The sequence below is a fragment of the Salvelinus alpinus genome, chromosome 5, assembly GCF_045679555.1.
Source record: "Salvelinus alpinus chromosome 5, SLU_Salpinus.1, whole genome shotgun sequence".
In the NCBI taxonomy this organism is placed as follows: Eukaryota; Metazoa; Chordata; class Actinopteri; order Salmoniformes; family Salmonidae; genus Salvelinus; species Salvelinus alpinus.
The window spans coordinates 15,491,496-15,519,120 of NC_092090.1; the positions used below are offsets into that span (position 1 = coordinate 15,491,496).

The 27,625-nt window shown below is 43.3% G+C and overlaps 1 protein-coding gene across 4 annotated transcripts in view; it reads left to right on the plus strand.

Moving 5' to 3' along the window:
- Positions 1-5,777: 5,777 nt before the first annotated feature.
- Positions 5,778-27,625, plus strand: part of LOC139575612 (zinc finger protein 609-like) — a 102,884-nt gene continuing 81,036 nt past the window's right edge. For 2 of the 4 annotated variants that reach the window (XM_071400753.1, XM_071400756.1), the window contains exons 1-2: positions 5,778-6,243; positions 25,028-25,896. In XM_071400753.1, the coding sequence (XP_071256854.1) occupies positions 25,150-25,896 (747 nt within the window). In that variant the 5' untranslated portion in view covers positions 5,778-6,243; positions 25,028-25,149. Of the gene's footprint in view, positions 6,244-7,724; positions 7,838-25,027; positions 25,897-27,625 lie in introns of those variants that run through there. The other 2 variants (XM_071400754.1, XM_071400758.1) reach the window with 2 other exon arrangements.

Genomic DNA, 27,625 nt, shown 5'->3' on the forward strand with positions numbered 1-27,625 from the left:
GTTTTTGTGTCGATGCATAGTAATTATGTGCTTCTGTGTTTTAACCACTTTTGCTCGGCGGTATGGTTATTTCCATCAAGATGTTTTGTTTGAGTGGTTGTTTGACTAAGTCCTTTCTTGCCCGAGGGGGTTCTTTGCCATGAATCACCTCACACACACCCATTGCAAATTGTAATGTGTTTGTGTATCCATGCCTAGCATTGTAATTGGCCATTGATTAGCCTAGATTTTCTCTTGTTTGAGTTGCAGATTAAGCCACAGCCCTCCCATAGACAGCCTTTACCATGAGCCTACCTAATTGCACCAATCCTCCCAGTCATCTTCGCCACCCAGAGAGCGTAAGAGCTCTCCTTTGTAAAAGTTCCCCCCCACAATGCTGTACAAGAATTCTCCAAATTTCAGCCTGACTGAATCAATGATGACAGCTATTTGCCCTGTGGGTGGCCTTCTTTCCTCACCCACCAGATCAGGGCTTTCACTGGATAACAACAGACACCCGGTTCATACAAACACAGGCCCTGTTTGTGTTATTCCGACATTCAAACATTTGCAATGTCACTAAGCATGTTTTAAATAAACACGACTTAAATCACTCACGGCGTTCCTCGTGCGCAAAATGACAGAGAGATCTAATGATGTTAACAAAGGGCCAAGTGTGAGACATTATAATGAGAAAGGGCCCGGTCCTCTGCTCTCTGAAAGGAGAATGAACTCTAATAGGATGGAATGTGAGCAGCAGCGGCACTTCCTGTTCTCTTCCTGTTCTCAGTCACGCCAGCTTCCTAGCAGCAGTTTTCCCGTCTCTCCCCTGCCCGAAGCTATTGCTAGTGCAACTACTTCACACGTCCCCCCCCCTCTGTTATCCACTTCCCTGAATGGGAGAGGACAGACACATGACTACCTGAGGCTATGAATAAGGGGGGCTACACCCAGGCCTCTCACGAGCTAAAGACACCCAGCGACCACCTGCTTTATAGTGGGGGTTCTAATTCCTATTCAATTATTTCCAATCCAATAAATTGACTAATATGCAATAAGTAGCAGCAACTAGTTCATATTGGACTTTTTCAATTATATTCACTTGAATGTCTGAGTTTGAATGTAGATCAATTGAAATGGGGTGGGCTCTAGTAGTGGTAGCAGCAGGTCTTTAGTGTTGTTGGCTGAAGGTTGATTGGAAAGGGGATTGGGGGAAATCCCTCCCCCCTGGGCTTGGATGTGGAATGAGGAATTGTAGGAGGCGGCTGGGGAACAATGCAACACAGGAACGGCTTGTGGCGCGTCATCCATTACTCTGTCGTCAACCGCCCCCCCCCCCCCTATTTTGGAACAATGTACCTTCAATTAAAATTCTTCATAGTCTTCCAAATGGTTGAGAATGGTATTTTGAATCACCTTGAAATTGGCTGAAATGTGTTCTCAAGCTGCCAACATCTAAACAAACCTAAGATTTTTTTTACACAGTAAAAAACAAAACTTGTTCACCACTTGTGAAACCCACCATAGATTGTCAGTTACTGTCTGCTCTCTGTCTCATCCAATCCCTCCTCCCAAGGTCTTGTGTGTGGAATGCATCATTTCCTCATCACACCCTTGATTGCCTGTGTGTTCGGCATGCCACGGATTCCTTGATGTAAGACTGGCTGATAAAGCTGTTAAGTAGAGCAGAAGTCCTGTCTGCAGCCGTGGCCTGCCAGCTCCAGTGTTCATCTGCCCAGCCCGCATTGGGGCTCATGGCTCGTCAGCTTCAGTTAGTCAGGAGGTCGCAGGCAGGCCCAGTCAGAGGAAGTGAAGCACATGAACCTTTGAACGAACTGCCTGACTGGCTCCCCAAAGGCAAGTCAGTGTGTAAGATGGAGAGGGAGAGCATTTTTATATCTGACATTCTCCTGTTATGGAGAATGCAGCTGGAGAGCCGACCTGATTGACCTCCAGGGCGGGCCTGAGCTAGTCACCGTCCGCGGCAGATACTCAGATCTACAAGTCAGCCAAACCTCCAAACAACAGGGCATAAAGATGTACATGCCAGGCTAAGATAAGTGAATCTGTGCACCAACCCTAGTGAACAACTCCTCCGGCTCGGCTTGATCATGGGTATTGGTTTCCGAACATCCGACAGCTGTGCAGAAGCATTAATCTATACCTTATGGACGTGTCCATTACAAATTGACTTTATCGCCAGGCAAATTCAACTGGCCCAATTTGTCTTCGCCTCTTTTGACCTGACCAACTAAGATAGTAGCTGCAACAATTGTCAAATTCTATGGGGATTACTCAAAATGGTACAGGCATAGTATCGCCTTTATGCATGAAATAGCCAAAGCAGTGCTTCTTTGCCTGACAATGAATCTAAACCACATGCAGAGATACAAGGCAGATATGCAGGATATACTATATGGACACCAACGCCATTATCATACCTGGACATGTCTACTCTCCATACTAAGCTTCCTACTGGGACTTTTTATGGAGCTTTACAGAACTGTATTGTATTACTGTCAGCTGCAGAGACGTCTGTACAGACGAGTCACTCCAATTTGGGACCTAATCTGTCATCAGAACTAAATCGGGTCACATGGGTTGGTCTAGCAAACAGCCAGGCTCTCTGTAAGCACTGCAAAGGAAGAAAACGTAGCGATCCATCTTTCAAGCCTCAGGGATGGGTTCTTAGTCAAGTATGTATTATACTCTATGTATTTATAGGAGACTATCATCACAACATGATGGGAAATCAAAGCACTGTGGTTGTTTACTGCAGGAGCTAGAGACGGTCGTTTTCTCATTCATTTACTCAACCTCAAAAACTGTGATGGAATGATAGATGGCATAATTGGTGCAATTTGCCAGCGGAGAGAGAGAAGGAAAGAAAGAGCCACAGCGGAGGTGAATAGGAAACACCCTGCCATCTCCATCCCAATACTGTAGTTAACGTCTTCTGAAGTGTTTTTCGACACCAGTCAGGGAGATCAAATTGAATACACAGGTGTCTCCTCATGACTGTACTGGAATCAATGTGTGGCTGTTGTGATAAAATGCCCTTGCCTACCTGCCACATGGTTTCTGCATTCTCACTCTTGGATTCATTTGTAGTGTTTCCATCCGTCTTAGACACATCGTGCCAGTCTGAAGAGGTAACATTCTCCTCTGAGCCCTCCATTATAGTACTTTAATGTATGATTAATGTGGCCAGGACAGGAGTAAACAGTATTTACATTGTTTGGTTAGAGACACACTCAATGCCTTTTAGACAGCAACCACAGTGAGGACATCCTGTAATCAGATACGGTGGTGTAGTCCAGCTCAACTGTCATTGAGTACAGGTATATCACCAGGGTATGCTGATTACCTTCTCACTCCTATCTGGAACATCTTGTTCCAGGGGTTGGGGTCAATTCCATTTCAATTCAAAAAGTGAACCAAACTCCAATTCAAATTCTAATGTTTCCTCATAGAAAAGCATTGAAGAGAATTGGAATGTTAGTGTACTTCCTGAAATGACTGGAATTGAAATGGAATTGACCCCAACCCTGCCTTGTTCATCTTCAGTGTATGCTGTACATGATCCCATGCTTGTTAAACTTTAATCTACCCATATCAACCACATTCATATTAACACGTTCTCCTTTGCCAGACTGAATTTGAGCCATCATCTATCCTTTCTTTCTACTTTCTAAATTAATTCATGTTTATCACCAATCCCATTGTTGTGACAAGCAGTGTTGTGGACAAAAAAGAAAGGAGCATTATTTGAAATTTACAAAAATTCGCTGTTGGCTCAAATTATTCATAATTTGTGTTAGAACAATGCCTAAATGAAAAGAGTGTTTATCATCCCTGGGTGAGCTTCAAGGCTCACAGTGTCTCTTTAATGTGCTAATGGAAGATCATACTCCACAAATCAAACCGGTGCCTCTGTTATTCCAAATGACTGATTGATTTGCCATTTTTCAGCAAGGGAAAAAATATTACACTGTCGACACAGCTTGTTCATTTGGGTTCTGGCTGGCACGTCAGGCAGACAGACAGAGAGGGGCCTGGTCTAATGCCTGCGACTTGAAGGGCGAGTCATCAGTGATCTCTCTCTCCCCACTGTGCTCATTCACTGACTGTTATTTATCTTTCCAATGGAGACTGGCTGCTCCTTGGGGGAGGATGAGTGTGCCTGCCAGCGGGGAACGCATGGGAAGATGGAGGACGGTGGCTGACTGCTGCTTTGGCTCTGTGTGAAAATGAGCCCATTAATTCAGTTTCCCCCCAGGCCTCCCTGTGCCTGTTGTCTCTGTTTGTTAGTGAGATGATTCCTTCTGTCACGTCAAAGGGAACATTATCATATTCTTGTTGCCGGGGAAACCGTGCAGCAGCCAGAGAGAGGGCGAGGATCTCTTTAAGCCGTTTGAAGCGGGTAAACATGAAAGGTTATCTGTGGCGCTTTATGAGAAATGGCAACATGACAGACACATTTTTTTCCTTGTGTCTCCTTCCTGTACTGTAATTCTACTGCCTGCTTCCTAAAATGATACAACATAAAATATCTTGGTTGAGATGTAAGTCTTTCTGAACAATGGAATTTAGGTACTGTGAGTGAATCTTGTGAGGCCTTCAGACAGCTCATTCCATCAAAGTTAGGCTTATATAAAATCTCCAACTGACCTGCACTTCAAATAGTTCAATCCAAAAAAGGACTGAGGATCAAACATTTTGCTTTCACCTCACTGAAATGTCTTCCTCTGTCAATTCTTGTGTAATTACCTTGCTGTGTGCAATCAAAACCATCAACCCTGCAGTGAAAACTCTTGGAGATTCATCAATCCAGTGTAAGCCACACTATACCATTAAGGTCCCAGGCCATAAATGAAGAGCCACACTGACCTCGTCCAGGAATGTCTCCTAGGCACTTCTGAAAAGGCTTGAATAAGTATAAGCAACATGGGGAACATGTGGAGCTACTATATTGCTTATGCTTAGCTATCAGTGGAGGCTGCTGAGGGGAGGATGGCTCATAATAATGGCCGGGATGGAGTATATGGAATGTTATCAAGCACATGTTATACATTTTTTTTCATGTGTTTGATACCATTCCTTTTACTCCATTCCAGTCATTAATATGAGCCATCCTCCCGTCAGCAGCCTCCACTGTTAGCTATCCAATTCATTCAGATATACAAAGTGCCTACAGGGTGTGGGGTCTAAGGGTTGTTTCTGGACTGGACCTGTTTAAAGACAATAAAGAACAGATCAACTCATGAGTCAAGACATAACAGTATTGCTGGTAGTATCATTCTCTCGTTACAATTTTAGCCCAATAAAATATTTCCTATCATCTCCTCAAACCCAATAGCTGACAGATATATTCTACCCTGAAATATGTCATGGCATCCACATGGGAAATGTGTTCTGCTCTCCAAATATACAGTTCTGAGTACATGGTGTCAAATAGGCGCTGGAGAAATTGTTTTTATTATCCCTAATTGAAGGAGGCACTCTATAAAATACAATTTCCTTTAGGAAATAAATAGGTCATGCATGTTTTATTAAATGTTCTTATTATGTTACACATTTTTTGTCAAATGTTATGATAAATTGTCACTCATAATGCAGGAGGACACATAATTAATTTATCAAGCCAATGTTTTTTTTGCCATATAGTTTATGTATTATGAATGTATTACTTGGAGATGTGTGCAGATTTCATTACATTTTAGCAAACATTTGGTCAAAACAACAATATAATCCTTTCAAATTCCAGATCTGTCTCTTTTTACTCAAGCACACCCCTCCTGCAAGATAGTTCAATCCGAATGGAGTGTTTGTCCTGGATTTCCTAGCAGCTCGTTCTGCTTGTTGGTTACGTTGTATCAATCTCCAGTATCGGATGGTACTAACAACCAGCAAGATACAGATACATCGAAAGCAGAGGAATTAACCCGGGGAGGAAATCTGTTCAATGTTGGATTTACTGTACAGGGGACCAAAGGGAAATATTAAATCCTTGAATGGTTTGAGATTTAACCTAAAAATGACCGCCCGAGCCGGTATTTTCGATTTGGAACGGGATCTCAAAGTGTGATGGCAGCAGTCCAGTGAATTGCTGGCCTCTCCTTTTCCTTGCCGTTGGATTTCTTGGGGAGTGCATTGGTCTGTGGTTATTTTGACAGATTTTGTTGTCATTCTCGTCAATTACTTTTACTCTTTCTATCTATGGAGTGTACGTAATCCGTCGTTGTACTGGGGTTTGCACACGGGGTAAGTGTCGCCTAAATATAATTATCTTGTATTTTGATATGTGGTGGGACTGGGAGAGACTGCTAGCCAGCTAGCAATGAAGCTAGCTAACGTTAGCTAACTAGCTTTGCCCTGAGAACTCATTGTTTGAGAGACCTAGCTAACTAGCAATAAGTTTGTCACAGAAAGCAACGTTATTTTACATGGATACAGTTTAATGCTAGCTACGAAATTAAGGAACTAGCTAACCAATATTTATTTTAGACGAAGCCCTTTTGCCACGAACACAGAACAATATTCTGAATCTTGGTATCAAATCGTGCAGCTAGAAGCCAACTAGCCTAGCTAACGTTAGTTAGCAAGCTAGCTTGACACGCTTATTTCACAATATGCGACAGGGTAATAACAGTCTTTGGAAGTTAGCTAGTTAGCCATATTGGCATTATGTACATTTATAAACTGTGAGGTGATTGGGGTTCATATCTTCGTTCTATGCTAACCAGTAACCTAAGGTCAACTCGAGCAGCAATGTCAGGGCTGAGATTAACACCTCATGCACGCTGTGACATTATTTGATTGCTCAGCCACATGTATTGCAGGGATTGCCTGGAGTGGAGTTTGTCGGCCAACAGAACATTGCATGCCAATACAACTCTCCCTTGCTCTACATGTGTAAGCTTGCTAGCTAAACGCTGTATTCAAATCTCATACCATTTCCCAATCTCAAGCATATCTGCTATTATTATAGTAAGTACCACATGCTAGAGACTGACAGATGATTGAGCTAGTTTGGACATGGCTGTGGGTTTCAGCAGCCAATACTGGTATAGGCTAGGCTTTGAGAACACTCACTGCCTAGTAAAATGATGAAAGTACAATGTCAACATGATATGAAGTTATTCTAGTACTTGAAATTAATTAGGAAAATAACAAGACTTTGGCTGAATGCCTTGGAAGTCTGATGGGGATTAGGACCATGTTGGCGCTTTTAAACATTTCCACTACTAACAAATCAAACCAGATGTGGAAAAGCATTGTTTATTGTGAACCACACTTATCTTGGTTACTTATCATTACCTTCCCTAATACATAGTAGACAGTACTTTCCCAATAGTTGTGTGTGTATTCCATAGTACTGCTAGATATCCCTAGTGAGTCAACGCATTGTAAAGGCTACAGGTTCCATGCATGTGGGCAATTCCATGGTAATGGAATTACGCTGACACTCAGATTTTTCACTTTAAAATGTAAGCCAAACAAACCCCTTTTTATTTATTTTTTTACTGTAATTCTGTGACCAAACTTTGCACAGTTTTTCCAGTAAATGTTTTTTATTTAACTGTAAATTGTTCAAAGTAGTCATTGTTCATAGAGCTGTATGGTTTATTAAACTCAGAAATCAATGGTTTTTGTTTGGCATACATTTTAAAGTGTGAAACCGGTGTTTCAGTGTAATTCCATTACCTTGGACTGGCCCACATGGGTGAATCAGTGATTTGTAGTCTACTCTATTCTGATGATGGAGAAATCAAGCTTGCCAGCAGGACTTTGATCTGGAGTGTGGACCCACGGAAGGAGTGAATTCTACAGTGACTATGTTCCATGGGATATAATGGTATGTCTCAGAAACAAACATGTTTTCATCTTACCTGTCTTGGATCAGCCAATCACCTATGAGCTCACTTTGAGAACCAGGAACAGTAGAGCATTAAACTACACCGAACAGTGATTTTTCAGCCTGTTTGTTTAGAGGCCTGAAGTATCTGATAGTTTTTTTTCAGATAAAGGGATTACGTCAGTGTGGCTCCAGTCATCTGATGGTAACATCAGCTGATGACAAACTAGAGAGGATTTACATCCTAAAAGGTAGCTGGCAATTTGAAACCTCAGGGGAATCACTAACAGTCACTTGAACAAAGCCAATTCTCAGAGGTTGGCTGGAATTGAAATGAGGCTAAAAGGAGGGTTCCAATTGATTAAAGAATGTTGTTTTGAAATGTGCCTATTTATGATTGAATTGTTTTCTCAATTGTGTTTGCTTAGCCTTATTCAAGGATGTGTATTTCTGACCTAGCCTATAGCCTTATTCAAGGATGTGTATTTCTGACCTAGCCTATAGCCTTATTCAAGGATGTGTATTTCTGACCTAGCCTATAGCGTTATTCAAGGATGTGTATTTCTGACCTAGCCTATAGCCTTACTCAAGGATGTGTATTTCTGACCTAGCCTATAGCCTTATTCAAGGATGTGTATTTCTGACCTAGCCTATAGCCTTATTCAAGGATGTGTATTTCTGACCTAGCCTATAGCCTTATTCAAGGATGTGTATTTCTGACCTAGCCTTACTTGAAGTGTTTTGCACACATTTTCAGCTCCCCTGCCACTTTCTATTACAGTTTGACAAAGCTTTCAGTCCGGTGGGCTTTACCTTTATCGACAGGTCATGAGTAACACGGCTTCTTTACTGTACATCAGCATCTCTTATAAATACACAGATTCCCACTGGTCAACACACACAGCGCTCCCCCCCCCCCCAAAAAAAAAAGTCCCATGTATACAACTTCAAAGCCTATTGACCACAGGGTGAAGGTCTCATTAAAACTCCAATGGACTCTGTGCAAATGTTGCGATCTTTATCCAGATTTTTAAAGTTGATCCATTTATGGATTTTTTATGTTCTTGAAGCTTGTCCTGTTTAATTGCATTGCTTTATGTATCATTAACAGCTCAATAGCATTGAATAGCAGAAAGCGTGTGGTGAGACATTGAGTTTTGTGAGAACCTCAATTTATATTCAGTAGGCTTAGCTGCATTACATTTTGTAACTGAACTTTAAGCCTTTCTGAAGTCTTATGTCAAGGATGTGCCTGGTTTGTCTACTTTTATTAGTCTCTGTTGTAAGCCGATATTGGACACACTACTCACATACACTGAGTATACGTACGGGATAAATGCCAACGTTCTGTATGTTACCTTGGAATTAATGGACGACGCAGCGGGAAGATGTGGAGCAGAGTTAATTTTTCCAAGGTAATGTACGGAACGGAGGCATTTATCCCGCTTATACCAAAGTTGCTAAAGAAAACAATATAAAAGCACACTGGTAGAAAAACGTTCATTGATATTTTTCAACGCAAATTCATACTTTTGGTTGCTAGAGACGTGACCCAGTCGTTCGTTCTTTGTTCCATTGCCATGCTCATGCTCAGTGGCAATGTTCTTATTCTTGCTTGCTGACACTTAGCCATGGCTACACAGTCACGACCTCTGCAGCCAGAAAAACAGCAAATGCGCTGTTTTCTGTTGACATTCATTTGGATACACCCACAACCATGTTGATAATGCCTGATAATGCCTGGCATAGCTAGAAGAGTTTGCCTTTTTGTCAGGACACTCAACACTGCCTGTTAATTACGAGGAGATCGCTTTGCATATCAAACACTAGACGCTAGCTAAATAGTTTGTTGCTAGCAAAACTGTTGCTGAAAACAGCTGGTCAAACTAGAAACATGGGAGGATTTGACAGCTTGAGTGGCGGAGGGGACAGGAGAAATTCATGTTAATCACTCACCACGTTAGGTCAGATGCTCAATTGTCTCTGTAAAAACAAATCAATGCTAGCTAGCTACGTGTTTTCCTCGGTGGACCTGCGTTTACAGTGTATACATTTTCAGTTTGTGTGATTGTTGGTTTAGCTTTCTGTAACTGTGTAGCAAGTAGTCTGCATGTGTAGGTGCATATTGTCATGATTTGAAGGTTCCCGATGTCTGGTTGTAATGTCCATTCTAGAATGCCCTTCTAGACAATCAAAAACGACTATTCAACAATGCTGTGGTATAAAAAAACATTAAGGACACCTGCTCTTTCCATGACATAGTCTGACCAGGTGAATCCAGGTGAAAACTATGATCCCTTATTGATGTCCCTTGTTAAATTCACTTCAGTCACTGTTGATGAAGGGGAGGAGACCGGTTAAAGAATGATTTTTAAGCCTTGAGACAATTGAGACATGGACTGTGTATGTGTGCCATGGGCAAGACATGGGCAAGACAAAGGATTTAAGTGCTTTTTGAACGGGTTTTGGTAGTAGGTGCCAGGCGCACCGTTTTTGTCAAGAACTGCAACGCTGTTGGGTTTTTCACGCTCAACAGTTTCCCCTGTGTATCAAGAATGGTCCACCACCCAAAGGACATCCAGCCAATTTGACACAACTGTGGGATGCATTGGAGTCAACATCAACCAGCATCCCTGTGGTATGCTTTCGACACCGTGTAGAGTCCATGCAACTCAATATTAGGAAGGTGTCCCTAATGTTTGATACAGTGTAGTGGACAGCGATGAACTGGTGTGTATAGCCATTCTGTCAGACTATCGAAGGACCTTTCTCATCATTCAGGCTAGTGAGGTTTTCAATTGTCCACAGATTTCTATATTACTTCTCCCTTACTGAGCTCACTTTGCAAAATACCGGTTTGTGGCCAATTCACCCAGTGTTCTGGCTGTGCCTCTTTGCATTGGTACTGATTTACGCAGCAGGGAGTCCTCTCAATGCAGGAGGTAAAGTCTGTAGCGGATTTCTAGGCATTGGTCACAGTGAGCGACTGTCTGGATCAACAACACGTCTCTGTACTTGCCCCCTAGTTTATTGTGGCCTCTGCAGATAATTGGATAAGTGAGAGAGAGGCAACGTTTTGCTGTAGACTGCTTCCTGCCAAATGGAAAAGGATTCCAGTGTGTTTTCATGCTAATCGCACCGGGCCTAAATTACCAGCTCTATAATAATGTTATCTAGCTACTTCTGTTGGACATAATCCCACACAACCTACCTCATTCTGGTTTGGTTAGGCTTATTACTAGAGATTTTTATAACTAAACCAGGATGCAACACAGTCTGTTTCAAATGGGAACAAATGAGCCATAGTGGGCAGAACAAGCAAGGAGGTGGGCAGTGCCAAGCACGAGCTAGCAAGATCCTATTGGCGCGTTCTAGCATTAATCTGCATATTTCTGTTGGGGGAACGCCTGCTCTGAAGAGTGCAATAACTCAATTTGCCTTTGCACTCCTTCTAAACAACATACATAAAAAATAAAATAAAAACTTTAGGAAAGGGTTAAGTCTGCTAAACTTAGTCCACTCTGTTCGTAACAGATTGTAGTTTTGGAAACAGAACTGTATTGAGATCCAATGTTTAATCGGTGAGTAAATTGCCAGAATGTCGGCCTAAATCCATCTTCTCCCACTGCCGGCCACTGGGATTCCTCTCACTACCATATTTGGTAGTGACTGGGAACGCCAACCGGATGCTTCATATTTATACATCAGTTGAAATATCTGTCTCATTGTTCTATCTGTGCTATTAGTACCTGATGCCTGGTTTGATCTAGCCATCTGACTGAAATGCATAAGACTAGGACAGTTGATAAGGCTTAGTTCTGTCTGTCTTTTCCTAGCGGTTTGTTTACATTGTTCACAGCAAGTGATTTGCAATGCCAGTTGTGTCAAACAGAAAGCTTATTCTCATTGCAAATGATGCATTATGGGGACTTGGGACTAGCCTCCATGTACGGTCACTGCAAACAAAGATGTTGCTTATGATGAGACAGTAGTTCAGTTCATAGAATAACTAGTGTAGAAGCCATGGCCTTGTGGTGTCCCCCTTGTTAAACTAATTATTATACAATTGGCCTGTTTCTAGACAGGTGTCGGGCTATTGACGAACTGTTAAAATAAGGTGCTTGTCTGGTTGCGTTAAATACATTCAACACGTTATTGCTTTTGAAATGTGTGTGAGTGGTACCGTGGATTTTATAATGGTCTTTAATCCCCTCTTATAGCTCTGAGCTATATAGCAACATGAATCACTCACCCCACATCAAGATGCTTCTGTTGTCCAGGCCTAGGAACCCCAGGAAGAGTAGCTGCTGCTTTATCAACAGCTAATAGGATTCAGTGTGTTTTAACATTTGACTTACCATTCTGGTTAGCCTCGTTGTTAGGTGAGAGGTTCAATGTCCCCCATACAGACTTATGAAAGGAACAGTGTCTATTTCCAGTGAGGTATTTGGCCCATGTCCTATAATCCAATTGTAGGTACGGTATTGATTGACCAGATACTGGTATGAATGTAATTTTTAGGTCTAATTCTCCTTTATCATGCTGAACACAAGGAATGTCCCTTGAATTGGTCAAGACTCAAGTCTGTTGGAAATGAATTATGTTTGGTGAATGGCCCAGAGTCTAGATTCAGCCCAGTTCAGAATATTGACACACATTTGAGTCACTGTTGTCTAGATCTACAGATGGACTCTTGTTGGCTGCTCACTCACACAAACGTTCATGCAGTGAATCCATCAAGTCTATTGTGAATAAAGTTGAACTATGCAATCTGGAGAGGAATCATTCAAGATGTCTGCTGGGTTTGATCCAATTCATCTAGGAAACTAGGTGTTTTTTGTTGTTGTCCCATCTGAGCTTTTGAAACGTTGAACATGCTGAATGGGTTAGGCTAGGTCTTTTATATAACGTCTATCAGGGTATTTGGAAATAGCCATGGGATGGTTTTTCAATACCATCAATACTTTGAAACTATTTCTTTTGAAGTTTTTCAATACATTTTTATATTTGTAGCTACTGAAGTGAATACCTGCAGTCAACCTGTGTGATATGATAGATGAAATGAAGAACGTGATCTCCTTTATCTGTCACGTTATTTTACATCATGAAACTTTTACCATAATTCCCCAGAACAGTTGAGCCAGTCACTTGTTTGTAAATAGCACAATGTTGTAAGCGGGAGCAGGTAAGTCAAGCTGTCTATTGACGGGTCGGCTTTTCTATTGAAAGAGAAGTGTTTTTTTGTATTTTTTTTGCATAAATATAGTGATCAGGGACGTGCAACTTGTTTCCCTTCACAGAAAATACATCAGTGCAACACATTTGGCAGAAAATAGCTTCATTTTTATCAGATGACAACAGAAGTGCAACGCTATTTGGCTGGTAGCCACAGTGAATTAGTAAATGAGCTGACAATGAAAAATCAAGTTTTTGTTGTTGTTAAAACGATGCATGTCCATCCTATTTCTAATGTTTATTATAGAAAGAATACAGCCAGCTACATTTCCTAATGTTATGCTTAAAGTTAATCTGGCATTTTACCAGAGAAAAGTAGACTACACCAGTCAGAATGCTGTCTGCTGATAGAATGCCGTTCTACTGAAGCACAAAATGAGTCTGATGACAGCAGAAATTACAATAAGAAGCATTTTAGGTCTGTTTATAAAATATATCAAGATTTCTTATGCGTTTTATGAAAAATAAAGAATTCTGTGTTAGAGACCCCCTAGGTTTAACTTGCTAGTTATCTAAATAAGTGACTTAATAAGGTGATGGTGCATCATATTGTGTAAGCTTTCTGTCATCTTTGAGAAGTCAAAGCCCTTTGAGGAGTTATCCATACAGCTGCCACTATCTTGATATCCTCTTCTTTTTCAGCCTGTCTGACCCTCCCTCCTCTCCTCTGAGCAGAGCAGGCATTCCCTTTCCCTTGTGACTCCAGACACGCGCGTGTGTGTGTGTACATGCTGCTTCAGAGCAGACAAGCAGTCTTCAAAACTTTGTTCATTTGGACAATGTCTCTCGTTCACATTCGCTTTTAAGTGTCCAAACTCACCAAAAATTACATTCTGTAGCACCTACCTAGGCAATCCAGCTTATAGAGATATACATGTATGTCTTTGAAATGTGTTTATTTTCGTTTGCGCTCCTTAGCATATTTAGCTAGCGGCCTCCATGGAAATTCTGTTACCAGAATGCTAACACAAGTAACAGATGCACAATGGTGGGGTGGTGTATATCGATACAGTTAGGCGTTTTGGCGCAGGTACCTACATATCGCAATATTATTTGGGACAATATTACATCGATATTCTGACTCAAAATATCGATTTGTAAAAAAAATCTAGTTAGCGTTAGCGCCAGTCGGCTCTACCAGTGCCAAAACTCTGCTATTTTTCATCTTATAGCTTGTTCTCCATCTTCTTTTTAAATTGTGAGCCGACATGTTTTCAGCACTTTTATGTCCGTGACTTATCAAAAAATAATTCTCATGCTCTCTCCTGTTCCTCTTCAGCAGAGCATTATGTTTGGAACATTGAATCACAATACTTAGGCGCCGATATGGTAGTGCGATTCTAAGTATGGTGATAATATCGTACCGTGAGATCCCTGGCAATTCCCATCCGTACATGTTATCATTTGGTTGTGTTCAAACCCAATCAGATCAATTATTGTTATTATGTTTCAGTGGGTTTTATTTGAGGTAGGCAAATATTTGACTTAGGCTACCTCAAGTAGCCTTTTACGCAGAGCTTTTTGGTTTCAGAAATAGGCTCTTGTAGTCAGGCAGGCATGTGTTTTTCATTTTCATGCCAAGATTGCATTGGAGGTTTCCCTTTATGAAAATGTCTTCTCTCTCATGATTAGAGCTGTTAGCGATAAGCTGTTTGGCCAGCTGTTAAAAGGGTATGCTAACACATGGAACATGAGGAGGCCTGTCAACTAAGTGAAGGATCTCTTTGCTTGAATTCCTCTAATTCCGCATTGGCAAGTAATGCAGTTTGTTTGGGTGTAAAATGAAGGTCAGATACCTTGTACCAGGAAGAATCATCCAGGTTGATGTGATGGAATAGACCTAGAGATTGCTTTTATGAGCAGTTGGTATTCCTTACTGTGTTTTTGTTGTAGTTTGGAAATATGAAATGGTCTAGGGTAATGCTGTCCTCCAGGAGCAGATGGTGCTTGATGTAGGCCTACTTGACTCCATTTAACTTACTCCACTTAGTTACTTCACTTATATTGAGGTATGTTATCCTATTGATTATTGCCAATTGGTTAGTTCCGGCCTCACATGTTTTTTGTCAATGTGTAGCGTATTTCAGCCATGACAATTTATTAGGAAAAGTAGTCTTGCTTAGACTGTAATAATCTCATGTAGGCCCTAACCTATGTTCTGCATACAATGTGTATTAACATGTCTTCATAGAAAGTGGCCTTAGGCAGTGAAACTCTGGTGATAGGCTAACTATTCAGTTGTCTGAGTTTCTGCTACACAGGGTTATTATTTTTTTCTTTGGGTTAGGTAGTGTTTCTGAAGTCCCAAAGCTCTTTGATGGGAAACTTGTTCTGTTGGCCAACTCACAGTAAAGTTTGGGGCGGCGAGAAATTGGTCTTGAAAAGCAGCATGAGTCGACTTATCCATCGACCTGGATAAGGTTCAAGTTCAGAACAAGCTTAATTTTCACAATTGGTGTGTGGGGTATTACTGGGAGAGTCCATGACTGTGAGAAGGTCACTTCTGGTTACTGTTTTAAAGGACATTCTACTCCAAAAATCCTTTGAGACTCAGTTGAATTTAATCTCTTGATTTTAATGACGTTACTGGATTTGATTGATTTTGTTCGTGCTCGCTGTCGACAAGACTGAATTATGCCGAAATCACAATTACATTCAGACAATAGTACATTCAATTTAAAATGTCCTAGCTTACAAGATTTTAGCTAACAATTATTTAGCTGTGCACCCTTTTACTAAATTAAATATAGGAGAAACACTGATCATGCTGCTCACATTTCAGTCTGACTTGGGGATCTGAAGTCAGTTAGTTAGGTTTGATTCAGTGCAGGTTTAGTGCTGATGCATTTGGCCTACATCGTTTAACAGCTGCAACAGCGTGCTTGTATGTCTTTACATTCCTTACACCATCTGCAAAGATCAACTGGGAGTTTTCCTTGAAAGTAATTTTGTCTGAAAGTAGACCAGAAGGAAGGATTGAGAAATTCAGAGGTAAGGAAAGAAGAGACCATATGGAAGGAGAGAGACAGAAGGGACCATATGAAGGGAAAGAGAGGGGGAAGGAAAGAAGAGACCATACGAAGGGAGAGAGGGGGAAGGAAAGAAGAGACCATATGAAGGGAGAGAGAGGGGGAAGGAAAGAAGCGAGAGAGAGGGGGAAGGAAAGAAGCGAGAGAGAGGGGGAAGGAAAGAAGAGACCATACGAAGGGAGAGAGGGGGAAGGAAAGAAGAGACCATACGAAGGGAGAGAGGGGGAAGGAAAGAAGAGACCATACGAAGGGAGAGAGGGGGAAGGAAAGAAGAGACCATACGAAGGGAAAGAGAGGGGGAAGGAAAGAAGAGACCATACGAAGGGAGAGAGAGGGGGAAGGAAAGAAGAGACCATACGAAGGGAAAGAGAGGGGGAAGGAAAGAAGGGACCATACGAAGGGAAAGAGGGGGAAGGAAAGAAGAGACCATACGAAGGGAGAGAGAGGGGGAAGGGACCATACAGAGCGGGAGAGTGAGGGAAGCAGAAGGCTGAGGTGCAGTAATGTCTCCCTGTGTCTGGGGAGTTCTCTGAGATTGCCTGCTGTTATGGAGGAATCATGTCTGAATGGCACTGCTGAGCCTATTAATGGAGTTGCTCTTGTTTCTGCCAACTTGTCAGCCTCTGAAGAAGGGTCCTCCCTTCCACCCCACCCCCACACCCTACTGTATCAACTGCCTGGAAGAAATCAGTGACATGAGGGCCAAGACAATTTCTCTTCAGGTCCATTAGCCAGAAGGCCTTCACTCAATTTACTGAAGCATTTTCCCCTTGGACTGGAGGTGTGATGACAAACGTTACTTGACTCAAGTACATTATCTCCCGAGCCCAGCCATAGTGGCAGTACATAATCTCCCGAGCCCAGCCATAGTGGCAGTACATTACCTCCCGAGCCCAGCCATAGTGGCAGTACATTATCTCCCGAGCCCAGCCATAGTGGCAGTACATAATCTCCCGAGCCCAGCCATAGTGGCAGTACATTATCTCCCGAGCCCAGCCATAGTGGCAGTACATAATCTCCCGAGCCCAGCCATAGTGGCAGTACATTACCTCCCGAGCCCAGCCATAGTGGCAGTACATAATCTCCCGAGCCCAGCCATAGTGGCAGTACATTACCTCCCGAGCCCAGCCATAGTGGCAGTACATAATCTCCCGAGCCCAGCCATAGTGGCAGTACATTATCTCCCGAGCCCAGCCATAGTGGCAGTACATAATCTCCCGAGCCCAGCCATAGTGGCAGTACATTACCTCCCGAGCCCAGCCATAGTGGCAGTACATTACCTCCCGAGCCCAGCCATAGTGGCAGTACATTATCTCCTGAGCCCAGCCATAGTGGCAGTACATTATCTCCCGAGCCCAGCCATAGTGGCAGTACATTATCTCCCGAGCCCAGCCATAGTGGCAGTACATTATCTCCCGAGCCCAGCCATAGTGGCAGTACATTATCTCCCGAGCCCAGCCATAGTGGCAGTACATTATCTCCCGAGCCCAGCCAGAGTGGCAGTACATTATCTCCCGAGCCCAGCCAGAGTGGCAGTACATTATCTCCCGAGCCCAGCCAGAGTGGTAGTACATTATCTCCCGAGCCCAGCCATAGTGGCAGTACATTATCTTCCGAGCCCAGCCATAGTGGCAGTACATTATCTCCCGAGCATAGCCAGAGTGGCAGAATTGAAAATAAAAGTACAGAATCTTCTTTATTATGCAGCATCATGGAGCCACTTGATTGATTGTGAGTGATGGGTTACATTATGAGGCAGCTGGCCATGGGTCGGCACCGTCCATTACACTGTTGTTAACCAGTATATTGATTCTCCCCTTTTGGCTCATGTGCTGCTGAAAAGACACTGCATTGCTTGATAATGTTCAGCGGTGTCTGGCTTTAGTTCTTTTTCCACACACAGAACCGGCAATGGAAAAGATTACTTTTCATAACATCGCTCACAAAATTATATTGCTTTGTTTATATGTACTCTGGGACTAGATAAAATCTACAGGAAATAGCCTACTTGAAGTGTTTTCACCGCTTAGGTTTTAGACTGTGTACTTCACCACCGTCTGAGCAATGGGGATGTTTTCAAAGCACTGTAGACACTTCACACACAAGATGGGAGTGTGGTTAGTCTACATGCTACAGTTGAATCAGATTAAATGTGTCAGATTGGGATGTGGCAGCTGAGCATTACTATTGTCGTATTGATGTAGGGCTTCCCAGCTACGCGGCAGAAAGGCAGTAGCAAGTTAATACTGGCAGTATTGTATGTCAATATAGCAGTAACCATTGCTGCCTTGCAGACACATAAACCAGTAGTGGACAGACTGGACTTTTTAATGAGCTCTGTTGCATGCCACAGGAAATGGAAGTCCCACTGTGAATGGGAGCTTGTTCTCCCCAGGTTGACATTAGCTGATATGGAAGCTGGCTGACCCGCAGGCTCCTGATTCCCATCACCTGGAGTTCCCTGTGCAGTTCTATTTTGGTAACCAGCTCCAAGCACACAATCCAATTACATGGAGGTTACTGTTTGGCTCTCTGGACGGGGACCTGTCTTATACCAGGAGGCAGGGAAAAATTGCTCCTGTGCCAGGTTCTGCACTATTCAATTGAGGTTTTATTGGGTTATTACTCTGCCGCAGTAAATTATTGGGAAGGTCTTGGCAGGTGCCACAGAATATATTTTTAATCTGCCGACGACTGTCAGCTTTCTCTGCATCGTAACCCTGTGACTTTTTGCACACTGGTGTTGTGTGGTGAGAAAAACCTCCCTTTATTTCATGGCACTCAAACAGCCAATGTGTTGTTGAGAAACTCTTACCCTGGAGCTGTTCACTGAAACTGGGAGTGGTGTTCTGCTAACTAAGAACCGGGTGTGTAGCTTTAACATCCCATCCATTCCAATAAGACAGGGTTAGGAGAGAAGGGCTGAATGAGTCTAGCGGTGTTGCTTGTCACTGATTCTGTTCAGGTTCTGTTGGTGTCTGGTTATCCATGACTGATTAGCCTGGGCTACGTGTTCTAGTCCCTAGTGTCTGCACAGATGGTACCCTCTAACATTAGGATGGAGAAACTAGCCTATATCAGCTCATTTTAATTAAAGGGATACTTCAATTATTCTACTTACGCAGTCGATGAACTTGTGGATACTATTTATATGTCTGTGTGCACTATGAAGGAGGTTTAGAGGCTGTTTCGCCAATTAACTAGCGTTAGCGCAATAACTGGAAGTCAACAGGTAAAGTAGCATACACTAGCGTACTTATAGACTTCCAGTCATTGCGCTAACGCTAGTTAGCACTGGCTTGTGAAACTACCTCCAACTTCCTTCATACTGCATGCATAGACATAAAATGATATCCACAAGTTCATCTGACTCTGGGTAAGTAGAACAACAGCTTCATTTTAAAGGTAACTCTTGTAGAGTTGGTACATTCTGTGTGCAAATAATAGAACATGGACAAATCCTTTCTGTAAAGAGGTGTGTGTCTTTGTGCAGGCCAGATATAATCCCCACCCTGACATGGGTGTCTGATGGATTGCTGGGGGAAATTGGATCTCTGAGAAAAAGACAAGCACCGAGGGAGGTACATAGCCTCATGCCTTCGGTCAACAGGCCGCTCACTGGGACGTTTCCTCTGTGGGTCTTTTCAAAAGGCTTGCTCTGCAGTTCTGGCGAAGGGCAGTACAGTAGGTCAACCGCAAATAGAGCTACAACCCCTCTTTTATGAAGGTGTCGGATGATTTAGACCACACCACTGTTTAGCCAGCCAAACGCCACAGCTGTAACCCCCCCCCCCCCCGTTTTACTACACTTCCACGTAGGCTCATCATATGGCAGTTTACCTGTTTTACCACACTTCCATGTAGGCTCATCATATGGCAGTTTACCTGTTTTACCACACTTCCATGTAGGCTCATCATATGGCAGTTTACTTGTTTTACTACACTTCCATGTAGGCTCATCATATGGCAGTTTACCTGTTTTACTACACTTCCATGTAGGCTCATCATATGGCAGTTTACCTGTTTTACTACACTTCCATGTAGGCTCATCATATGGCAGTTTACCTGTTTTACCACACTTCCATGTAGGCTCATCATATGGCAGTTTACTTGTTTTACCACACTTCCATGTAGGCTCATCATATGGCAGTTTACCTGTTTTACTACACTTCCATGTAGGCTCATCATATGGCAGTTTACCTGTTTTACTACACTTCCATGTAGGCTCATCATATGGCAGTTTACCAGTTTTACTACACTTCCATGTAGATTCATCATATGGCAGTTTACCAGTTTTACCACACTTCCATGTAGGCTCATCATATGGCAGTTTACCAGTTTTACTACACTTCCACGTAGGCTCATCATATGGCAGTTTACCAGTTTTACTACACTTCCATGTAGATTCATCATATGGCAGTTTACCAGTTTTACCACAGTTCCATGTAGGCTCATCATATGGCAGTTTACCTGTTTTACCACACTTCCATGTAGGCTCATCATATGGCAGTTTACCTGTTTTACTACACTTCCATGTAGGCTCATCATATGGCAGTATACCAGTTTTACTACACTTCCATGTAGGCTCATCATATGGCAGTTTACCTGTTTTACCACACTTCCAGGTGGAGGTTGCTGTGAATCGGCCCTTACTGAAGCCTGTTGAGTTGTTAGGCTGCCATGAAAGCGCCCATTTGGGAGTCTACCGTTAAGGAGAGCTGAATAATGTGGACGCCTCCTGCTTCCTTTCCTCCCACCTCCATTAGGTCAGCAGGGACAAGCCTGAGAGCTGAATAATGTGGCCTCCTGCTTCCTTTCCTCCATCTCCGTTAGGTCAGCAGGGACAAGCCTGAGAGCTGAATAATGTGGACACCTCCTGCTTCCTTTCCTCCATCTCCATTAGGTCAGCAGGGACAAGCCTGAGAGCTGAATAATGTGGACGCTTCCTTTCTTCCATCTCCATTAGGTCAGCAGGGACAAGCCTGAGAGCTGAATAATGTGGAGGCCTCCTGCTTCCTTTCCTCCATCTCCGTTAGGTCAGCAGGGACAAGCCTGAGAGCTGAATAATGTGGACGCCTCCTGCTTCCTTTCCTCCCATCTCCATTAGGTCAGCAGGGACAAGCCTGAGAGCTGAATAATGTGGAGGCCTCCTGCTTCCTTTCCTCCATCTCCGTTAGGTCAGCAGGGACAAGCCTGAGAGCTGAATAATGTGGACGCCTCCTACTTCCTTTCCTCCCACCTCCATTAGGTCAGCAGGGACAAGCCTGAGAGCTGAATAATGTGGAGGCCTCCTGCTTCCTTTCCTCCCATCTCCATTAGGTCAGCAGGGACAAGCCTGAGAGCTGAATAATGTGGACGCCTCCTGCTTCCTTTCCTCCCATCTCCATTAGGTCAGCAGGGACAAGCCTGAGAGCTGAATAATGTGGACGCCTCCTGCTTCCTTTCCTCCCATCTCCATTAGGTCAGCAGGGACAAGCCTGAGAGCTGAATAATGTGGCCTCCTGCTTCCTTTCCTCCCATCTCCATTAGGTCAGCAGGGACAAGCCTGAGAGCTGAATAATGTGGCCTCCTGCTTCCTTTCCTCCCATCTCCGTTAGGTCAGCAGGGACAAGCCTGAGAGCTGAATAATGTGGACGCCTCCTGCTCCCTTTCCTCCCATCTCCATTAGGTCAGCAGGGACAAGCCTGCGAGTGCAATTGTGTCAAAAGCAGAACAGCTGATGTCAGAGCAGCTAATGCAGACGCTGAGAGTGCGTCTGGAGCACAGGAGGTTGGTGGCACCTTAATTGGGGAGGACGGACTCGTGGTAATGGCTGGAGCAGAATATGTGGAATGGTTTCCATGTGTTTGATGCCATTTCATTCATTCTGTTCCAGCCATTATTATGAGCCGTCCTCCCCTCAACAGCCTCCACTGGTCGGAAGTCATTGGAGAAAGTGGCCAACTGAATAAAAAAAAAAGAAAAGGTGTTTCCAATCAGAAGATCCACAAGGCTTTGTCTGCTCAAGTAGGGGAAAAGATGCAATAGATTTTATCATGGCTGTCCTCCCTCACACAAGCAGGAGCCTGCTGAGCACGCTTTCTGAGAGCAGCAATTCAAACGTTTCACAGCAATGACCTTCCAAATGGTGCAGATTCCTTTCATTTAATTTCAGATCCTAAATTACATCTCAGCGACAGAGGAATTAGAAAATGAAAGGTTTTGGCCAGCTATCAGAGGCAGGAGCCTTTTCTCTCCACAAACAGGTTGGCTGAAGTCCTGTTGTGTACACTGTTTGGCCCTGTGTTTTTGTCAGTGGCAGTGTGCAGCACAAAGAGAATCATCAGAATTCAGGCCTCTGAGGCGGTATTGATCTCATCTCCACAGACCCCCTCTGAAGAGTCTTTTGTGCTGGGTTTATTTGCCCCTGCACGTTCCTTATCACAGGGGGAGACGAGCAGTGCAGATGTGAGTGTTAATTATTTACTGGTTTGTGTTGGAGGGAGGGGTGCTGCAGGGGCAGAGGGGTCACGATGCTCAGACAGGAGGCAGTGTCTTCCACTCTGCTCCTGTTCAACCCTGCCAGCCCGATGCTCAGCGACGTGGAGGAGAATGATAAATGAGTTTCTGGAAGTTGTTTAAAGCCCCTGAAAGGGCAGCAGTAGCACAGACATGCTAAAATCCGCTGCTTGTGGAGCTTTTATAGGAGTCCGTGGAAAGGACCACGTGTTTGGGCTGGAGGGAGTTATTGTCTGTTACATGCTGACCAGACCGTCCGCTCGCCCGCCATCGCGCACATTTGATTTTGTCCCCCCACACCAGACGCGATCAGGACACGCAGGTTGAAATATCAAAACAAACTCTGAACCAATTATATTAATTTGGGGACAGGTCGAAACCATTCAACATTTATGGTAATTTAGCTAGCTTGGCTTGCTGTTGCTAGCTAATTTGTCCTGGGATATTAACATTAGGTTGTTATTTTACCTGAAATAGAGAGGTGGGACTTGCAGCTCGTCGAGCATCACAAATAGAACCAAATTCTATTTTAGCACCTGGCTACATAGATGTTCGTTGACTCGCGCAAGCTATGATTGAATAACATGTATGTGTAAATATATTTTGCAACGCAGGTGACGCAAGCAGTGTGGTCAGCATGTTAGAGCTGAGCAGGCATGTGTATATATATATTTATCCATCCATTTATAAGTGAATTACAAATACAGAGGCCATGTTGGAGAAAGCCTTCACATCTGGTGCAGTAGACTGTATTTGAAGAAATGGTAGGCCTAGACCTAGGCTATATGAAGCTAAGTGCTAACATGATCACAATGCGTTTGTGTAAGGCATGCCGTTTAACAGCGCTTTATTTAGCCTACATTATGGTGTTGGGCTGTGCCTTTCCTCTGGCATCATTCAAGTGTTTTCTTAAGCTGCCCTGTTGATGCAGAGGTTGTCAGTGTCCACTTGACAGAGTATGGCTATGTTAACCCTGTGAGGGTGAGTAGTGAGGCCAGTTAGTCTTCATCCGTCACCAGTGACATTATCAGCAGTCCTTGTGGAATGAGCCAGTCACTCAGAACAGTGGGGCCACGGTTGGCCGTCAATCAGGATTTACGTTTCCCAGGGTTGCCATGGTGACTGTGGGAAATGGTTATGGAGATCAGGATTTCTGTGCAACGCTGTAGCACCTTTGGGATTATGGTGGAGTCTGGGCAGCTTTTAGATAATGTAGTGTTAAAGGATGGATCATTGTCCTTGTTTAGTCACATTTGGTTAACAAAATGCATCTTTTGCTACAAGCATTTGGTTGTATTTAATCAAGAAAACAATGTCTCTACTACTGGGTAAAGAGAACTGTGGCTCCAGGATAAATAAGCCTATTTGACACCTATTTACTTACTTGCAGGACTAGTTGAATCTTTCTTTTCCTTACCCCCGACCATCTTGATTACCAGTTTGATTGAATAGGTCCCAATGTAATGGCATGTCGTTGTTTTGTTTTTCTTGCTAGTAAAGACATCACAAGCCTTCCTAATCCAAATAATGTTAGATCAAGCTGTAGGCCTGTGTCAGTTGTGTGTAGTGTTAGATCAAGCTGTAGGCCTGTGTCAGTTGTGTGTAGTGTTAGATCAAGCTGTAGGCCTGTGTCAGTTGTGTGTAGTGTTAGATCAAGCCTCTAACTTTAACCATCAGCTGTCAGAGCAGCTTACCGATCACTGTACCTGTACACAGCCGATCTGTAAATAGCACACCCAACTACCTCATCCCCATATTGTTATTTATCCTCTTGCTCTTTTGCACCCCAGTATCTCTACTTGCACATCATCATCTGCACATCTATCACTCCAGTGTTAATGCTAAATTTGAATTATTTCGCCTCTATGGCCTATTTATTGCCTTTCCTCCCTGCTCTTCTACATTTGCACACACGGTACATAGCTTTTTCTATTGTGTTATTGACTGTACGTTTGTTTATGTGTAAATCTGTGTTGTTTTTGTCGCACTGCTTTGCTTTATCTTGGCCAGGTTGCAGTTGTAAATGAGAACTTGTTCTCAACTGGCCTACCTGGTTAAATAAAGGTGAAATAATAAAAAGCTGTAGGCCTATGTCAGTTGCATGAATGGAGGACATGTGCTTAAATGTTTTGCCTTGTGGTCTGCACTCAGTCTTCATAGAGGTCTGGAGGGCTGCACTGAAATGTTATATTTTCTCGTCATTAGAATTTGCAATAGCCCTCTGTCCATTTAAAAATAAAAATGTTTTATCCAATGTTCCCTGACTCTGTAGCTTTTGTTTCAGTAGTTGTTTGCAAGCTGGACAGAGTGAAGTTTTTGTTGTCTTCTGTGGTGCTGCTCAGCCCTTTTTGTTTTATGTCATTGGTTGGCTGAGCATTACCTACTGTATTGGATAGATGTAACTATTTTTCTCTTTTTTCCCCCCCAGGGCAAAATGTGGGTAAATAGGAAGGGGATACCTAGACCCTAAGGATTCTCTCAACCCAGTCCCCCAGCAGTCAGAGAAGGTGGCGGACCTCATTGAGGCAAACCTGGGCCGTTGGCACTAAAATGTCCTTAAGTAGTGGCACTGCAGGCGGGAAAGGTGTGGACTCGAATGCGGTGGACACTTACGACAGCGGTGATGAGTGGGACATCGGTGTAGGAAATCTGATTATCGACCTAGACGCTGACTTAGAAAAGGACAAACTTGAGATGTCTGGAACCAAGGACGGCGGGGGTATGACGGCTCCGCCCAGTGCTGTTGCAGCTTTGCCTGACAACATCCGATTTGTTAGTCCTGTACCTGGCCCTCAAGGCAAGGAGAGTAAATCTAAATCCAAACGCAGCAAAAACTCAAAAGACAATAGTAGCAAGGTCTCAGCTGGAGATGGGGCCAAGAAAGAAGGGCAGATGCGAACCCAAGGGGAACCAACCAACACTGGTGCTACTGCAGGAGCCACTAGCAACAATTCCACTACTGGCAAAGGAATGGAGAAGGGTGGCAAAGTCTCTCGGAGCAGTGGTAAAAAAGACAAGGAAGGGGCAAGTGGGAAAAGTAAGAAGGAGAAAAGCGAGGGAGTGCCAGTGGTGGTAATAGCTGCCACTGAAAAGGAGGTGGTTTCTCAAGTAGCTTTGGGGGTTAACCGTAGTGCCCCCTTTGAGAACACACAATCTACAGACTTGGTAGGGGACGATCAGCTGGGAAATATTGCACTTGAGTCTGTTGGGATAGTTCCAGCATTGACAATTAAAACTGAACCGCAGGAGCTGGACAATATAGAATGCAGAACATTAAAGAAAGTGAAAAATGAAAAGGTAAGAGTGCTATTAAACAAATTATTGCTTGGAATGTTTCAGCTGAATGTGTATCACTATGCAAGACCAATTTCCAAACCTTTGCCAAGCTGTAGGTTCAGATTTCATTCCATTTGAGATGTGGTTTTTGGTTGAACTATATTTTAACTTTGATCTTTATTGGAACATGATGTAGCCTTGTCAGGCGTTTGGAGATGTGCCTGCTGTTTCTCACCACTTTAGTTTTGTCTAATTGAAGACGTTGCCCTCATTTCACATCAGTTGTGAGTATCAGTCAGGACAATCTGGTCATGTTGGCTTTCCTGAAATATCTTGCCTTTCGTTAAACAGGAAAAGCCTGGAAGAACTTTAAATTGCTTGGCTACAGTTCATTATTATTACAATTGTGTCTGTGGTTATTAAACTACATAAATATCATAACATGTTCTACACAGGGTATTTGTTTTTCAAAATGAATCAATTAGCTTGCTGACTAGTTAGTTGATTGCTGATGGCAACGCTAGTTTTCCTCTTTTCAAACATAGACATTGTCATGCAAGAAACTCATGAACAGTTGCTTAACTATTTACCAGCACTTATCCTGTCTCCTCATTGAGCTGGTCTATCAGTGTGTCTATTGTGTGCTCAGAAACAGCCTTTTCATGCTCTGTTAGTACCAGCAGTGGAGGGAGGTGCTGGGGATTGTTTTGTCTGTCGTCGTGTTCCATTCTTAATCCCACAAGCCCCGGCAATGCCTGGTGGGTGGGGGAGGGGGTGGCAGAGCACGCCCTCACTTTCGCTGCTGCTCTGAAAGTGAAGTGGGGGGGAAGGGCCTTCGAAGAAGCAAGTTTCCCTCTGTCAGGAATGCAAAGCTGTGAAGTCTCCTCAGATAACTCAAACAGGGAAGGAAATCTAAGGACAAAAGGCTTAGCAATCAGAAAGTACTCGGGCAACCCAATGAGCTCGGCATGGATTGGTTGACGACCTTGAACAAAGGGTCATACTCAGCACTGGGTTCTTAGACTCATCAGGGTCTCCAGAAAACGGTTGCCGATTAGTGTTTCACTGAATTCATATCTGATTCCTTGAGACCCGATGGAAGTTGTCCCATGCCACGTTCTAGATTCGTAAGCTAAAGGCCTACGTTTAAACTGAGGCCTCAACACATTATGTTTTATGACATTGACATTTAAAAAATATTTTTTTAACCTTTTATTTAACTAGGCAAGTCAGTTAATAACAAATCCTTATTTACAATGACGGCCTAGCATCTGGACAGTGGATTAACTGCCTTGTTCATTGGGCAGAACGACAGATTTTGACCTGGTCAGCTCGGGGATTCGATCCAGCAACCTTTCGGTTACTGGCCCAACGCTCTAACCACTAGGCTATCTGCCGCCCCAAAAATATGGCATATTCAATGTTGTTCAAATGCTAAAATTAACCTAATCTTTATCAATGTTGTCCAACATGTCTCATCTCCATGCCATGGGTGTTCCAGAGTTCAAGTCACATTTGCCAAAACTGTGAACAGTATCTATAGTACAAGTCAATAAGATATTTGAATAGCATGTTAAGTCATCCAGACGGTTCCCAGTTAGTAGCTTGTTAGAGGTTCTGAGCTGCAGCTTAATAAAGGTGTTGTACGTGACGAGGCACGTGCTCTGCCTTCTAGACATTTGACAGTCACTGGGTGTGATTTTGGGTGTGATTTTGTTATTCATCATCTCAAATACATTATTTTTTTTAA